The following is a 16,655-nucleotide window of genomic DNA, read 5'->3' on the forward strand; positions in this document are numbered from 1 at the left end:
ACAACACTTTTAAAACACCACCTTATATTCTCCATGGCACTACCAGTGATTAAGAAATGTCTAATCATCAGATCTAAAGATAATACTCTTCCTTCCTGTGTCCCTAAATCCCAAACTAAACTGCCTAAACATAGTTCATTCTAACAACATTATTTATATAATCATCTGTTAGAGAACAAATCAGAATTAACTGATGACTTTTAGATCTTAAATTCTTGCCTTTACATAGCTGTGCGTGCGAGCGTGCTAGGTTGCTTCAGTCGTATCCAACTCTTTGCGACCATATGGCCTGTAGCCTACCAGGCTCCTCTGTCCATGGGATTCTCCAGGCATGAATACTGGAGTGGGTTTCCATGCCCTCCTCCAGGGGATCTTCCCGATCCAGGGATAGAACCTGCGTCTCTTATATCTCCTGCACAGAGTCAGGGTCTTTACCACTAGTATCACTGGCGAAGCCCCTAAATAGCTTTACTATAAATTTATTTCTTTTAGAATTATCCATGTATCAGATTATGTTCAATTAAAATAAAATCTGTACAACTGCCTTCAAGACAAGGTGTAGACTATTTTTTCCCTGTAAAATACGGACAGCATGAATTTTGGAAATTTTCATATTTTTCTGATTCAGTTTAGATTTGCGTTAGAAAATGAATCTCGTGTAACTGTCACCTAAAAAAGGTCAAAATATTCACAAAAACTTATATATTTTTCTTAATTAGATAACCCATTCATCAGAAACCACATCATGTTAGAAAAGTAGGAAAAACTGGACAACATCCTTAGGTTTTACATTGTTGCAAACAGTGTCAGTTAGCTGGCATATTCCTCCTAGTATTGGATAGAACGTTTCAGATTTTAACATTAGTCTAATAAATAACTGATGTAAGAAGAGTTTATCAGCATGTAGAAACTTACATACTTTTTAAAAATCACCTTCCATCTTCTTGGATAAACTACATTCACAGGCACCTGAGGCAATCAAAAGTGCTTTAAGCGGCACCCAGTCAAGAATAACTCGACCCCCCCCCCCAAAAAAAATTCACCAAACCAATTAACACACAGTCTAGAGGAAATGTCATAATAAACTCCCCAAGGAGCAATGTTTTGTAATCACATCGTATATTTCCACTAATTTTCAGAGATAAACCTTTAATTTTTGGCTTAACAATCCTGGAAAAGGGGGACTTTTCCAGGCTTCTTTACTACAGTGATTACAAGTAATTCTAACAGCCACTTCCAAAGATTTATTCACAAAAATGCAGCTAGGTCATTCTGTGTGTGTGTGTATATATATACATATATGTATATATAAAGATTTATATATACGTATTTTTAAAAAGGTTGTTGCATAATGAATCGTAAATTCATTATGCTGGAAGTTTTAATCCTTACTATCATTCACTATTAATTATTCTTTCATCTCAGACCTCCAAAGAGATTATCTAGAAGACAAAAATCCAAGAGTGTAAGAAGTTCAAATCCACCTGCGGGAATTTCTTTTGACCTCAAGCACCATCACCAGGCACCGGTCTATCAAGAGTTTAGCGCTTCGCTAGGGTTTCCCTTCAAGAGTTCCCCGGACAGTGTGGGTCCCCCCGCCCCGTCCTCAGCGGGAAGACAGCCCCCCAAGGCGCCCCGAGTTGGCGCGGGAAGAGGGGGTTCCCTACGGACGCCCGCGCTGGAGCGGGCGGTGCGCTCGCCCAGGGCCCGCAGGACGCAGCCTTCTCAAGGGGCCCCCCTGGCGAAGGCGTCTCCGGGGAGAAGCCTGGCAAGGCGGGCGCGGGCGGGGCTTGGGACAGAGACACACACGTCTTCTCGGGGAGCCGGCGGCGCGGGCTGAGGGGAGCGCGGACACCGCCACCCGCCACTGACAGCGGGCACCCGGGGTGGGGGGGGGGGTCCCCGCCGGGAGGGGCGGCGCAGAGACGCTGTACCTGGCAGGTACCCACGTACCTATCATGGCCACTGGGCAGGCGGACGCGGCCCGCCAGGCGAGCAGGGGCCCACTCGCACCCGGGCGCCCGCCTGCGCCTCCCACGAGCGGCGCTCCGGGGTTAAATCGTCCGGGACGCCCCTCCCCCTCCTCCTCCCGGCGCCCGGCCCTCGGAACGCGCACGCGCGAACGGCGTGCCGCCCGCGGCCTTCTGGGAGTCGTAGTTTTCACTCGTTAATACCGCCTCGGGTCAGTCGCCGCCCGCCGCCCGCCCTTCCGGCCTGAGGCCCAGGAAACGTGTACGTCACCGGGAGGCGGGGCCATCAGGGCTCAGTGTTGACGCGTCGCTTAGCAACCGGGAGGGTTACCTTTGGAAGCTTGTGGCAGCTCTGGCCTCGGCCCTGCCCTCTTCCCGCCCCTCCCTTCCCCTCAACTCCCAGCACCTAGGAGCTGCCAAACATCTGGATCGACCACTGCTACGAAGGGGTTGAATTTCTACCATTAACGCGCCTTTTTCCATTTTTTTCCCCCGACCTTCTCCTCACATCCATAAATCTCACTGACTCTTTTACTACACGTTGTATGAGAACAAGACATTTTCTAGGAAGATGGTGGCAGAAAAAGAGACCCTGAGCTTAAACAAATGCCCAGCCAAGCTGCCGACGAGGACCAAGCTCCTGGCACAGCAGCCGCTCCCGGTGCACCAGCCTCACTCCCTGGTTTCTGAGGGCTTCACAGTCAAAGCCATGATGAAAAACTCAGTCGTAAGTGATCTTCCCGAATCGAATGCACTCGCTCCCAGTCAGGGGACCCCAGGTTGCAGAGATTGGCTGGCCCTAGGATGGATTCTGAGCCCATGTCCTGGGTGGTCTTCGCCCAAAATGGCCATTTATTCGGCCAGTGGCAGACGGTGCCCAACAGCGTGTTGAGGTCCAGGCTGGGATGTTAAGAAGGGGTCTCGGGCAGCTGATGTACTGTGCCCGTTTCTAAGCACCTTCCTAATAACTCAGGGTTTCTAGACCACCTGAATTTATCCTTCAGCTATATACACAAAGAAAGATCCCCTTTACTTATTGATTCCTAAACTAGCCCCACTCAGAAAAGCGCCTTAATAGAAGGAGAGGGCTTAGAAATCATGAACTCCCTTGCAAAATTTAACATTTCTGATGTACAGCTGGGAACCCAAACTCATTAACAGTAAGAAATTTTATCAATTCAACCTAGATATTATAAGAATATCCTAGCATTTTTTCTAATAAGATTCTCACGAAAAGGCATGTTAGAGTACTGAGAAGCAACTTAATAAGAAGTCTGTTTCCAAATAGACCTTTTAAACTTTTAATTTTAAAATTTCCAAGATTTGATGCAAATACTTCTGACTATTAATACAATTCATATTTCATTTCTATTGTTTTGTGGTAGTAAAAATCCATTATTCTCAATACTATTAGGGGGGAAAAGTTTAAACTGCACATGGCAGGTTTCAGTATATGCACAAGAGTTTTAAAAAAAAAAGCTTTAAATGTGTGCTACACCAGGTTTTCCTACTGACTAAGCACCTGGCTGAGAATGATATATTCAATAATAAATGCAGCTTTCAAATTTGTGTAGTTTACACTCTGGGAGGATCTGATTTATTGTGTAGCAGCTAATATGTTGAATGAATAGCATTGCTTTCCAGTGTCACATTATTTGTTTCACATAAATGTTGCACACTTAATACATTATTCCTAAACTACATCCTTAAAATATGCAAATGAAATAGATCACCTTTAGACCCACAGGCCAGATTTCCACGTTGCTACACAAAATGAAATTCTAATTATTGGAATGTGTGTTAGTTGCATTGCAATAGTTATTCCCAGAAATAGACTAAAACTTTCTGCTTGTTGTAACTGCGGTCCTTTTGTGAGTATATCTTGTAAACAGGTGATCATGGGAGCCAAGATGATTAGTTTATCAGCAACACAGAATGCCATAACATTCAAGCTAATTATTTCTTTTTTTCCTTCTACTCAGTATATATAATTTTAATGATTTTCCCAAAATGTTATGTTTCTTCAAAGACATGTACAAAATTGGCCAGATTCTTTTTTTTAGAAAAAGTGTATATATAATCGTGTTTATTTTTTAGAAACTTAGCCTTTCACCTAAAGTCATAATTCTGGAAAATCAAATATTTCAGTATTGTGAAATGTAACAAGACTCAAACAACAACACAAAAAACTGATTATGAAGCAGCCTTAATTATAAATAACTTATTTGAGGTACATTATCTTCTTGTCTCCATATACTTACGGAAAATCCCTTAGTGTGATAATAATGTCTCCTGGGGGATCTTCTAAAGAGGATGCGTCATTCTTTCACTTCATTTAGTGGGAATCATAATTGTTAGATGAAAATATTGTCCATCCATTCATTCAATCAATGATAATTTTGTTTGTTTCTAAACTTCTAAATCTTGCAAAGCTCAGTTCTGGCGATTTGTGATCAGCAAAACAAAACCCAGTCCTTAAAACTCCAAGGAAAGCCACCACTAACAACAATGGACAGATCTTGACAAAAGAAAGACACTTTATATATCCTAACTTCAGTGGTACAAGAAATAAAACCTTTCCTCTTCATATCCAATATTTACATTTCAACATTTCTGTCCTCAGCAGTATAGGCCTTTTTGCATTATATAGTCAGTTGGGATTTCCCAGGCAAGGATACTAGAGTTGATTGCCATTTCCTAGGCCAGGGAATCTTCCCAACCCAGCGATTGAACCTGCGTCTCCTGCATTGGCAGGTGGATTCTTTACCACTGAGTCACCTGGGAAGCATATAGTCAAAACACCCTTCTTTCTTAAGGTTTATTTCTGTTCAGAAAATAGCACACTGATCCATAACTTTTTGTGAATGCAACTCCTTGTTCCACAAGCCAACCCACAAATCACTTTTCTAGTGTTAGAACTTGCCATCAGTTCCCTCTTTCCAGTACTCACTAATTAAATAAGTCTTCACTCCAGAGCACTTCCACAAAAGATTTACAGAACTGTATCCTAAGGAGGTAAATGGAGACTCCCAGGGTTTTTGAGGGTGCTTCAGCAATAGAAGCTTGATCATAGACAGATATGATCATGTGGGCTGTGCAAGCCCAAATGCTTAAACAGTTGTAATCTATATATGTGAATGCAGAATTATTTACAAAACAGTAATGAATGTGAATGGATCATTAAAATGGCATAAAACATGTAAAGCACATAAACCAGTGAATGGCACAGTCAGTGCTCATTTGTTACCTAAGGACTGAAGGGATGTGAGTGTGTAGATGTGTAGGAAGAAGGGCGTTAGAACAAAGGGATCAACAGAAGCAAAATCATGACAGTGAAGAGTTGCAATTTAATTTGATGGAAGCAAATAAGAATAGTGGGAGATGAAATTAAATCCATAGAATAGGGTTAGATCACAGAATGCCCTTTTTAATTAGCTTCTTATTAACATTATACATGTCTGTTGTGAAGTGTTTAAGTGACTTGGCTTAGTAAAGGAGGCTTCCCTGGTGGTTCAGTTGGTAAAGAGTCTGCCTGCAATGCAGGAGTCCTCGGTTTGGAAGGTCCCCTGGAGAAGGAAATGGCAACCCACTCCAGTATTTTTGCCTGGGAAATCCCACGGACAGAGGAGCCTGGCAGGCTACAATACACTGGGGTCTCAAGAGCAAAGGTTTCCCCTATTTAAGATAATGGGGACATTTTTAACTTTTTTTTTCACTAGTCCTCTTATAATTTCAATGTTTTATTTTAAAGCTTTGCTTCAGCTTAATTCATTTTGGTTTAAGAAGCAAGGTATAAATTTATTTTATTTTTCCATATTGGTCAGCAGTTTGCTACATTAACTTTCACTTGTAGTTAAACTGAATTATATATATGTAAAAATCTTCCTATTTAATTTGAATGATCTATCACTGCTATATGTGTATTAATCATAGTGGCTTTGTGTATGCTATAATATGTAATAGGGCTACACATCTCTATTATATTTTGCATTCCTAGAAATCCTATGAGGAGGCAGAGAAGACCTTTTTTCTTTCCGTTTAGCATATAACTCTGACAATTTAACTCTTTTGTTGTGAGTCATCTATTCAGTGGCAGAGCCAAGAATGAATGCTATATTACTAGATTTTTCTAACTCAGGCCAGTCCTCTCTTGATCACTTTTTTATTGACTTTGGTAGATGCATAACATGCAAATGGAAAATGCACACGCATCACTTGATAAATATTAAACTAAACATACTGGTGTAGCCAGAACCCAGATCAAGAAACCTTACCAACACCACAGCACCCCTTCAGGACCTTTCCAGTAGCTTAGCTGCCCAAATGCATCCCAAGTTAATCTTATCCCAACTGCTGTCAACAGATCTGTGCATTTACTCAAGGAATCATACAGTGTGTAGTTGTTTTATGTCTGGTGTATGGGATCACTGTTGTGAAATTCACCCACATTACTGCATATGATCATAGATCCTTCATATTCATTTCTTTATATTATTTTCATGGGAGAATATAACATAATTTATGGATCCATTCATTTGTTGATGAATATTTCTATGACTTCTAGGTTAAGACTTTTACAAATAGTGCTACTAGGAAAATTCTAGTATTTTTTAATTGAAGTATAGTTGATGTATCATTTTATATAGGTTTCAGATGTACAACACAGTGATTCACAACTTTTAAAGATTATACTGGCGTGCTACAGTCCATGGGGTCTCAAGAGTTGAACACAACTGAACAACAGCATACTTCATTGATAACTACTGTAAAATATTGGCTATATTCCCGGCACTGTACAGGAAGCCCGTGTAGTTTACTTGCTTTATTCATAGTAGCTGTGACTCTCAATCTCCTGCCTCTATCTTGCTCATTCTCCCCTTCCTTCTTCCCACTGGTAATGACTGGTTTCTTCTCCATATCTGTGAGTCGGTTTCTTTTTTTTTTTTATTCGCTAGCTTGTTTTATATCTTATAGTCCATGTGTAACAGACAATATTCCATGTGATAACAGACAGTATTTGTCTTTCTCTGTCTGGCTTATTTTGCTAAGCATAATATGTTCCTGATCCATCCATGCTGTTTCAAGTGGCAAAATTTCATCCTTTTTTTATGGCTGAGTAATAGTCTATTGTGGGCTCTTCTGGTGGCTCAGTGGTAAAGAGTCTGCCTGCCAGTGCAGGAGAAGTGGGTTCAGTCCCTGGGCTGGGACAATCCCCTGGGGAAGGAAGTGGCAACCTACTCTGGTGTTCTTACCTGGAGAATTCCATGGACAGAGGAGCCTGGTGGGCTCTATAGTTCATGAAGTTGCAAGAGTCACACATGACTAAACAAAATAGTAATCTCTTGTATATATTACCACATTTTTAAAAATCCATTCATCTATTGATGGACGATTAGGTTGCTTCCATATCTTGGTAACTGTAAATAATGCAGCTATGAACATTGGGGTTGTTCACTCACTAACTCATGTCCAACTGAGACCACATGGACTGCAACACACCAGTTCTGGAACTCTCTTGATTTTTCCATGATCCAGCGGATGTTGGCAGTTTGATCTCTGGTTTCTCTGCCTTTTCTAAAACCAGCTTGAATATCTGGAAGTTCATGGTTCATGTATTGCTGAAGCCTGGCTTGGAGAATTTTGAGCATTACTTTGCTAGCATGTGAAAGTGAAGTTGCTCAGTCGTGTCCGACTCTTTGCAACCCCATGAACTGTATGTAGCCTACCAGGCTCCTCCATCCATGGGATTTTCCAGGCAATAGTAGTGAGAGATGAGTGCAATTGTGCAGTAATTTGAGCATTCTTTGGCATTGCCTTTCTTTGGGATTGGAATCTCAAGAGTCTTCTCCAGCACCACAATTTGAAAGCATAAATTCTTCAGCACTCAGCCTTCTTTATGGGCTAACTCTCACATCCATACATGACTACTGGAAACACTATAGCTTTGACTAGATGGATATTTGTCAGCAAGGTGATGTCTCTGCTTCTTAATACGCTGCCTAGGTTTGCCATAGCTTTTCTTCCAAGGAGCAAGCATCTTTTAATTTCATGGCTGCAGTCACTATATACTGTGAGTTAGTGTTTTTATTTCCTTCAGATATATCCCCAGGGATGGGATTGCTGGATCATATGGTATTTCGAGATTTAGTTTTATGATGAATCTCTGCACAGTTTTCCACAGGGGCTGCACCAATTTACATTTTCACCAATAGCATACAAGTTTTCCTTTTCTCCACTTCCTCATCAGCACTAATTATTTATGGTTTTTCAGATGATAACCAGTCTGACAGGCATAAGATGATATCTCATTGTGGTTTTGATTTGCATTTTTTGATTAACAATGTTGAGCATCTTTTCATGTCCCTTTTCAACATCCGTATGCATGTCTTCTTCAGAAAAATGTCTATTCAGTTCTGCCCATTTTTTAATTGGGTAAATTTGCTAAAATATAATGCTAAGTCTATATCAAATGTTATATTTTCTATATTTTCTTCTAGAATTTTATGGTTTCTAATCTTATATTTAGGTCTTTAAGCCGTTGTAAATTAATATTTATATATGTGGAAGAAAATATGCTAATTTCATTTTTTTTTTACATATAACTGTCCAGTTTTCCAAGCACCACTTATTGAAGAGACTGTCTTTTCGCCATTGTACATCTTGCCTTCTTTGTGCTAGATTAATTGACCATAAGTGTATAGGTTTTTTTTCTGGGTACTCTATTTTTTTCCATGTATCTATTTGTTTTTGTTTTTACCAGTATTGTACTGCTTTAACTATCGTAGCTTTGTAGTATAGTATGAAATCAGAGAGAGTAATACCTCCAGCTCTGTTCTTCTTTCTAGTACAGATTTTTGGAGAGTATATGTATGAATGTTCAGGTTACTGCATCTTAGCATATGAATATGTTTGCATTAGTAACTATATTAAAACCATTTTCTAAATTGATTTTTCAAGTTTAAACTCCTGGCCAGCTCTTTATAATAGCACCATTTGCTCTATAATATCATCAATAATTGGTATGACCTAAATTAAATCCCTTATGATTATACAGTGGAAGTGAGAAATAGATTTAAGGGCCTAGATCTGATAGATAGAGTGCCTGATGAACTATGGAATGAGGTTCGTGATGTTGTACAGGAGACAGGGATCAAGACCATCCCCATGGAAAAGAAATACAAAAAAGCAAAATGGCTGTTTGGAGAGGCCTTACAAATAGCTGTGGAAAGAAGAGAGGCGAAAAGCAAAGAAGAAAAGGAAAGATATAAGCATCTGAATGCAGAGTTCCAGAGTATAGCAAGAAGAGATAAGAAAGCCTTCTTCAGTGATCAGTGCAAAGAAATAGAGCAAAAGAACAGAATGGGAAAGACTAGAGATCTCTTCAAGAAAATTAGAGATACCAAGGGAACATTTCATGCAAAGATGGGCTCGGTAAAGGACAGAAATGGTATGGACCTAACAGAAGCAGAAGATATTAAGAAGAGGCGGCAAGAATACACAGAAGAACTGTACATAAAAGATCTTCACGACCCAGATAATCATGATGGTGTGATCACTAATCTAGAGCCAGATATCCTGGAATGTGAAGTCAAGTGGGCCTTAGAAAGTATCACTACAAACAAAGCTAGTGGAGGTGATGGAATTCCAGTGGAGCTATTTCAAATCCTGGAAGATGATGGTGTGAAAGTGCTGCACTCAATATGCCAGCAAATATGGAAAACTCAGCAGTGGCCACAGGACTGGAAAAGGTCAGTTTTCATTCCAATTCCAAAGAAAGGCAATGCAAAAGAATGCTCAGACTACCGCACAATTGCACTCATCTCACATGCTATTAAAGTAATGCTCAAAATTTTCCAAGCCAGACTTCAGCAATACGTGAAGCGTGAACTTCCAGATGTTCAAGCTGGTTTTAGAAAAGGCAGAGGAACCAGAAATCCAATTGCCAACATCCGCTGGATCATGGAAAAAGCAAGAGAGTTCCAGGAAAACATCTATTTCTGCTTTCTTGACTATGCCAAAGCCTTTGACTGTGTGGATCACAATAAACTGGAAAATTCTTTAAGAGATGGAAATACCAGACCACCTGACCTGCCTCTTGAGAAATCTGTATGCATGTCAGGAAGCCACAGTTAGAACTGGACATGGAACAACAGACTGGTTCCAAATAGGAAAAGGAGTACATCAAGGGTGTGTATTGTCACCCTGCTTGTTTAACTTCTATGCAGAGTACATCATGAGAAATGCTGGACTGGAAAAAACACAAGCTGGAATCAAGATTGCCAGGAGAAATATCAATAACCTCAGATATGCAGATGACACCACCCTTATGGCAGAAAGTGAAGAGGAACTAAAAAGCCTCTTGATGAGAGTGAAAGAGGAGAGTGAGAAAGTTGGCTTAAAGCTCAACATTCAGAAAATGAAGATCATGGCATCCGGTCCCATCACTTCATGGGAAATAGATGGGGAAACAGTGGAAACAGTGTCAGACTTTATTTTTTGGGGCTCTAAAATCACTGCAGATAGTGATTGCAGCCATGAAATTAAAAGATGCCTACTCCTTGGAAGAAAAGTTATGACCAACCTAGATAGTATATTCAAAAGCAGAGACATTACTTTGCCAACTAAGGTCCGTCTAGTCAAGGCTATGGTTTTTCCAGTAGTCATGTATGGATGTGAGAGTTGGACTGTGAAGAAGGCTGAGTGCCGAAGAATCGCTGCTTTTGAACTGTGGTGTTGGAGAAGACTCTTGAGAGTCCCTTGGACTGCAAGGAGATCCAACCAGTCCATTCTGAAGCAGATCAGCCCTGGGATTTTTTTGGAAGGAATGATGCTAAAGCTGAAACTCCAGTACTTTGGCCACCTCATGCGAAGAGTTGACTCATTGGAAAAGACTCTGATGCTGGGAGGGATTGGGGGCGGGAGGAGAAGGGGACGACAGAGGATGAGATGGCTGGATGGCATCACTGAGTCCATGGATGTGAGTCTGAGTGAACTCCAGGAGTTGGTGATGGACAGGGAGGCCTGGCGTGCTGCGATCCATGGGGTCGCAAAGAGTAGGACACCACTGAGCAACTGAATGGGTATGTAATGTTACTGTGATTTAATATTCATTTTTACTCTGACTAATGTAGTTTAAAACTTTTTATTTATTGGCTATTTGATTCCCTTTTGTGAAGTGCCTTTCTATACTTTCGCCTGTTTTTCTTTTGGCTTTATTTGGTGTATTTATTTGTAATGATTCTTATTCTTCATATTTTATTCTAAATGATATAATAATGACTGGAGGAGGACGTGGAAATCCAAATAAATACATATATTTTAAGTATAGTTTCCCCATTGGTGAGTTTCCTTTTCATTCTCTTATTGGTGACTTTTACCCTTCTATTTTTAAAATATACATTTTTGAGAAAAAAATGATCATTAACAGCTTTCTTATGTATTTATTTATAGTGTTTTCCTCAATCAGTTTCAATAGCTTTATAATGAGATACATATACACTAAGACAAAAGCCTTTGAAAGTAAATTGGAGTGATTAGAAACAAAATAGATGAAACAATGGAATAAAATGTAATTAAAGTAGAAAGCTTGAACTTAAGAAAAGGGGGATCAATTTTTTCATTCGTAAGGGTCAGTATATTTATTGATTGATGGTCAAATTTCCTTCTGAGCTTCTTGGCATCTATTGCTGAGAGGGGAACCTTATATACTTCTCGTTATCACAAAAGAAGTAGTCTGTCAGTCCCTGTAGGGCATTCTGCCTTTCTCTACACTGACTTTTCAGGGAAATTGACCCGGTAGCATTTTAAATACATGCAACACACCATACCTACATTTTTATTTCTTACATGAAATACACTGGTCAGATTCATAGAGACGAGTTCAGTAAGAGCCAGGTAGGTGACATTAAAATCTATCTTGAGGAACTGGGTTTTGCATGAGATCAAATTCACATGGTACATGTGTGTAGACTTTGGTGATCTGATTTGACCCGAGAACAGAATTCACAGTGCCTTCCAGAGAGTGTAGACTTTGTTTTAGTTCTGGTTGTTCTCAGTTCGTTTTATGACAGGAGCAAGACAGCTGCTGATTTTGTAAAGTGTCAGAGAGGAAGCGTGTGATGCTATGAGCCCTCAAGAGCCAAATGGCCTGAAAGAGGCTAGGTCTAGAAAGGCTTCTCAAAGAGGATCTTGTTTGGTGAGCTATAAAAGGTGAGGGGGACCCAGGGGAAGAGTTAGGGGCAGAGTTGGAAAAGGCTGGGACCAGTCAGACCCGGCTTCCTGCTCACTCAGTGTTCAGTCTTCATTTTATGCTTTCTTTTCCCCAAAGAATTATGTCGTAAATTCTATTCGTTGTGCATATATCTAAAATTCTTCAAATTGTTTATGTTTTATAGACTATATAAGCAAAGTATATGTGACTTTATGAAAGTATACATAATACACATGTGTCTATATAGCTTTCATATTTAGTTTGTATCATATATAATTATAATACTTTACATGAAGTTGTGTAATTGAAGATTCTTTTTAACTTGCTAATATTTTACACGTCATCACAAACTCCTCTTGAGCATTTAAAGCACTTCATAAAATGCTGTTCTCTGAATGTGCCATCATTTCTTCAGTCATTCACTCAGGTTGCTTTCTGTTTTTTGCTGCTATACATAATGACAAAATTAATATTTCTAAACATTTTTTCCATACTTTTAAATATCTCTTTGAAATATAAGTTCTGAAGTAGAATTACTGAATTGGAGTTCTCTGGAATCTGAAGACTCTGATGAAGTGTTGATGTAAACCTGTCTAGCAAGGCTTGACTGCATCTGTGCTGCTCTTTATAGCCCAAGGAAAGGCCTGGGGCTTTTAAGTACACCAGCCCTGCCTGCCTTCCACCTTCCCCACCTGCAGTGTTTTGAGGGGAAGAAATCTCTCAGCACCTCTGATACCCGTTCATAATATATGTTATAAATGGATTGGAAACATCTAAGGCTGTGGTTCACAGATTGCAAATTATAATTACGTGTGTGTGTGTGTGTGTGTGTGTGTGTGTGTGTGTGCTGAGTCATGTCCAGTGCTTTGTAACCCCATGGACTGTACCCCCCAGGCTCCTCTGTCCATAGGATTCTCCAAGCAAGAATACTGGAGTGGATTGCCATTCCCTTCTCCAGGGGATCTTCCCTACCCTGGGATCAAACCCTTGTCTTCTGTATTAGGCAGATTCTTTATCACTGAGCCACTTGCGTGCCTGTAGTCACCTGATTTCTGGGTCCACCCTCCACATTTTCAATTTAACTGTTCTAATTGTGTCAGGCATAGTTTTATTGTTTAGTAGAGGTTCAGAGGGCTTTCCTCCTATCTCAGCTGGTAAAGAATCTGCCTGCAATGTGGGAGAACCCAGTTTGACTCCTGGGTCAGGAAGATCCCCTGGAGAAGGGATAGGCTTACCCACTCCAGTATTCTTGGGCTTCCGTTGTGGCTCAGCTGGTAAAGAATCCGCCTGCAATGTGGCAGACCTGGGTTCGATCCCTGGGTTGGGAAGATCCCCTGGAGAAGGAAATGGCAACCCACTGCAGTATTCTTGCCGGGTGACACCCCATGAAGAGAGGAGCCGCGGTGGGCTACAGACTTCAGGGTCACAAAGAGTCAGACATGACGGAGCAACTAAGCATAGCACAGCACGGAGGTGCAGAACTTACAGGGACATAGTATTGTACTATTCAGTTTTTCCAGACATTTATTAAGCAGTGTTATTCCCTGCTGATATGTTGTATAATTATACATAATACTCAGATATTTCAGAGAGAATTCTAACCAAGGTAACAATTTAAAGTATTTAAAGTATTGTAACTCAGTGATATGTTTAGAAACTGGTGAAGCCAGTCTCTCCTAATGGTGCCAATCTGAGGGGCATGAAATTCTATCTTGTTTTGATTTAATTTTGCATTTCCTTGATGACTACTGATATATTTTCTTTTCATTGTTCATCTTTTTTCTTTTTTCCCTCAGTGATATGCCTGTTTCTAGCCTTGCTCCCTTTTCCTATTGGGTTGTCTGTCCTTTTCTTACTGATATATAGATGTTCTTTATATAATCTAAATATGGACCCAGCTTATTAGCTCCTAGTCTGTGACTTGTCATTATACTTTTTTTTTTCATTTTTTCGATGAACAGAAATTGTAAATTTAATTTTAAGTACTTATATTTATCAGTTTCTCCCATTATTGTTTGTATATTTTGTGCCTAATTTCAGAAGTATTTCTGATCCTGATATATTAGGTTTTTGCATATTTTATTCATAAAATGTTTACATACAGATTATAATTGTGTCACTAGATCGTTTTTTGAGATGACAAGTAAGACTTTAATCTGTTCCATATGGAGAGAGACACCCACCCAGTACCTTTTATAAACAGTACCTGGCAACTCTCTGGTCTATCCTATTTATCTATTACTAAGCCAGCATCCCACTCATATTGTCTTAATCATTGTAGCTTCATAAATATTGATATTTAGTAAGGTGAGTTCTCCAAATTGCTTTCATTCTCTTTCGCATTCTTGGTCTCTTAACATCTATAATAATTTTAGAGTAGGTTGTCAAGTTTTATGAAAATCATTTTCATAAGAATGTGAGTCAGCCGTTAAGCATACATGTGTCCTTTCCCTTTTGAACTTCCTCCCAACCCCCACCCCATCCCCACCCTCTAGACTGTCACAGAGTGCTGTGCTGAGCTCCCTGTATTACACAGCAGCTTCCCGGTAGCTATCTGTTTGACAAATGATGATAATGTATGCGTTTCAGTGCTACTCTCTCAATTCTTCCCACCCTCTCCTTCCCCCGCTGTGTCCAAAGTCTGCTCTCTCTGTCTGTGTCTCTATCTGTGCCCTATAAATACGTTCATCGGTACCATTACAGGCCAGTATCACTGATGAACATAGATGCAAAAATCCTGAAGAAAATACCAGCAAGCAGAATCCAGCAACACATTAAAAGGATCATGCACCATGATGAAGTGGGGTTTACCCTGGAGATGTTAGGATTCTTTAATATATGCAAATAAATCTTTGTGATATGACAGATGAGTAAACTGAAAGAAAAACTTTTTGGGGGATTTTGCTTAAATTATGTTGGATGCACAGTTTAATTTGGGGACAATCATAGTCCATTCTTAATTTGCTAAGGGTTTTGAAAAAATTGTGAGTAGTATTGAATTTTATGAAAGATACTTTCTGCATTTATTGAGATGATCATAAGGTTTTTCTTGTTAAGTCTATGACCATTAATATAACATTAATGTCATCTGACATTCTAATATTAAATCATTCTTATATTTTTGTAAATTATATAATTATGAAGTGTTCAGCTTAAAAAACAAGTATAAACTATTGACATCTCTTTCATTTATCAGGAAGCAAAAGAAGCCTTCCCCATAACCCATAACAAGTTTCTTATATTTTATTATCCAAAACTAGGTATTAATGCCTTGGTAGTGTCTTAACTCAGTCTGACATAACAAGAATATCACAGACTGGGGGGACTTTAAGAACAGACATTTACTTCCCATAGTTCTGGAGGGCGGGAAGTCCAAGAGCAAGGTGCTGGCCATTTCAGTTCTTGGTGAGAGCTTCCTCCTGGCTTGCAGATGGTCCTCTCTGTGCATGCAGAGAGAGACTCTCCAATACTCTTATTAACTTGCAAATTCCACCCTAGAGTCCCCACTCTCATGATGTAATCTAACCCTAATTACCTCTTAAAGGCCTCATTTCCAAACACCATCACCTTTAGGGGATAGGCCTTCAACATACGAATTTTGAGATATACCGATACTCAGTCACTGACAGGTGGGGAGATGGGACTGCTAAATTTCCCTGATCATTTGGGACTGGAGGAGGGGCTTTCTTCCTGGAGTTCTTTGCTGCTAGAACAAATGATGTTTCTAGAAACTAAAGTAAAACTTTCCTTTAGGAAGAAAATTAATTATGTGAACTACACTTTCATTCTGCAGAAAATAATTTATTGGATTTCAGTATGTTTTTCTTTTAATAGTGTGGATTTGAGAAATTATTTTCATTACACAAATGAAAAATTATGTAGAGTTTTAAGAAAATATCTAAAAGAGAAAAAAGATAGTAAATATCAAACCCCTTCTACTAGTGTTAATCACTCTTGAATTATTCCCAAAAAGCATCACTGCATTCCTTTGAATAAAACTGTAGTCATCATATCATACAGATATTGTTAATATCTGCATTATATCCTCATTTGCTAATTTATGCCTTCTTTTTCTTTGTGTAGGTTTCCTTATGGTTCATTATGCTCTTTGTTTCTCTCTTCATATACTGTCTTCTGAATTTATATACTAATTCTTCTGGTTTTGACAACAGATTTCTTATTTCCACTCTTGCATTTTCTTTTTCTGTATTGGTCTTATTATTAAAATGATACATAATTTTAGTTTAGCTTTCCTCTTTTATATGGTTGTTGTTTGTGAGGGATTATTTTCCCTGTTGGTTGGGGCTTTATAATTATGTTTTGATCATTATTTTTTTATTAGTAGATTTGTTGCTTCATGGTTTTATACTTTGGTTTCTACAGTTTTAGCCGTTTGAAATTTATTAAAGATATTTATTGGTCTAGAATAGGATCACTTTCTAGAAATGTTCTATGGAAACGAGAAAAGACATTTT

The 16,655-nt window shown here is 39.4% G+C and overlaps 2 protein-coding genes across 3 annotated transcripts in view; one reads left to right on the plus strand and one right to left on the minus strand.

The window, feature by feature from the left end:
- Window positions 1–2,075, minus strand: part of PRKN (parkin RBR E3 ubiquitin protein ligase) — a 1,201,361-nt gene extending 1,199,286 nt beyond the window's left edge. For both annotated transcript variants that reach the window (XM_052645487.1, XM_052645486.1), the window contains exon 1: window positions 1,954–2,075. In XM_052645487.1, the coding sequence (XP_052501447.1) occupies window positions 1,954–1,960 (7 nt within the window). In that variant the 5' untranslated portion in view covers window positions 1,961–2,075. The remainder of the gene's footprint in view (window positions 1–1,953) is intronic.
- Window positions 2,076–2,541: 466 nt separating this feature from the next.
- The window catches only part of PACRG (parkin coregulated), a 535,538-nt gene continuing 521,424 nt past the window's right edge, over window positions 2,542–16,655 (plus strand). Inside the window, exon 1 of the mRNA XM_052645515.1 lies at window positions 2,542–2,697. Within this exon, the coding sequence (XP_052501475.1) occupies window positions 2,542–2,697 (156 nt within the window). The remainder of the gene's footprint in view (window positions 2,698–16,655) is intronic.

Source organism: Budorcas taxicolor, chromosome 9 (genome assembly GCF_023091745.1).
Source record: "Budorcas taxicolor isolate Tak-1 chromosome 9, Takin1.1, whole genome shotgun sequence".
NCBI lineage: Eukaryota > Metazoa > Chordata > Mammalia > Artiodactyla > Bovidae > Budorcas > Budorcas taxicolor.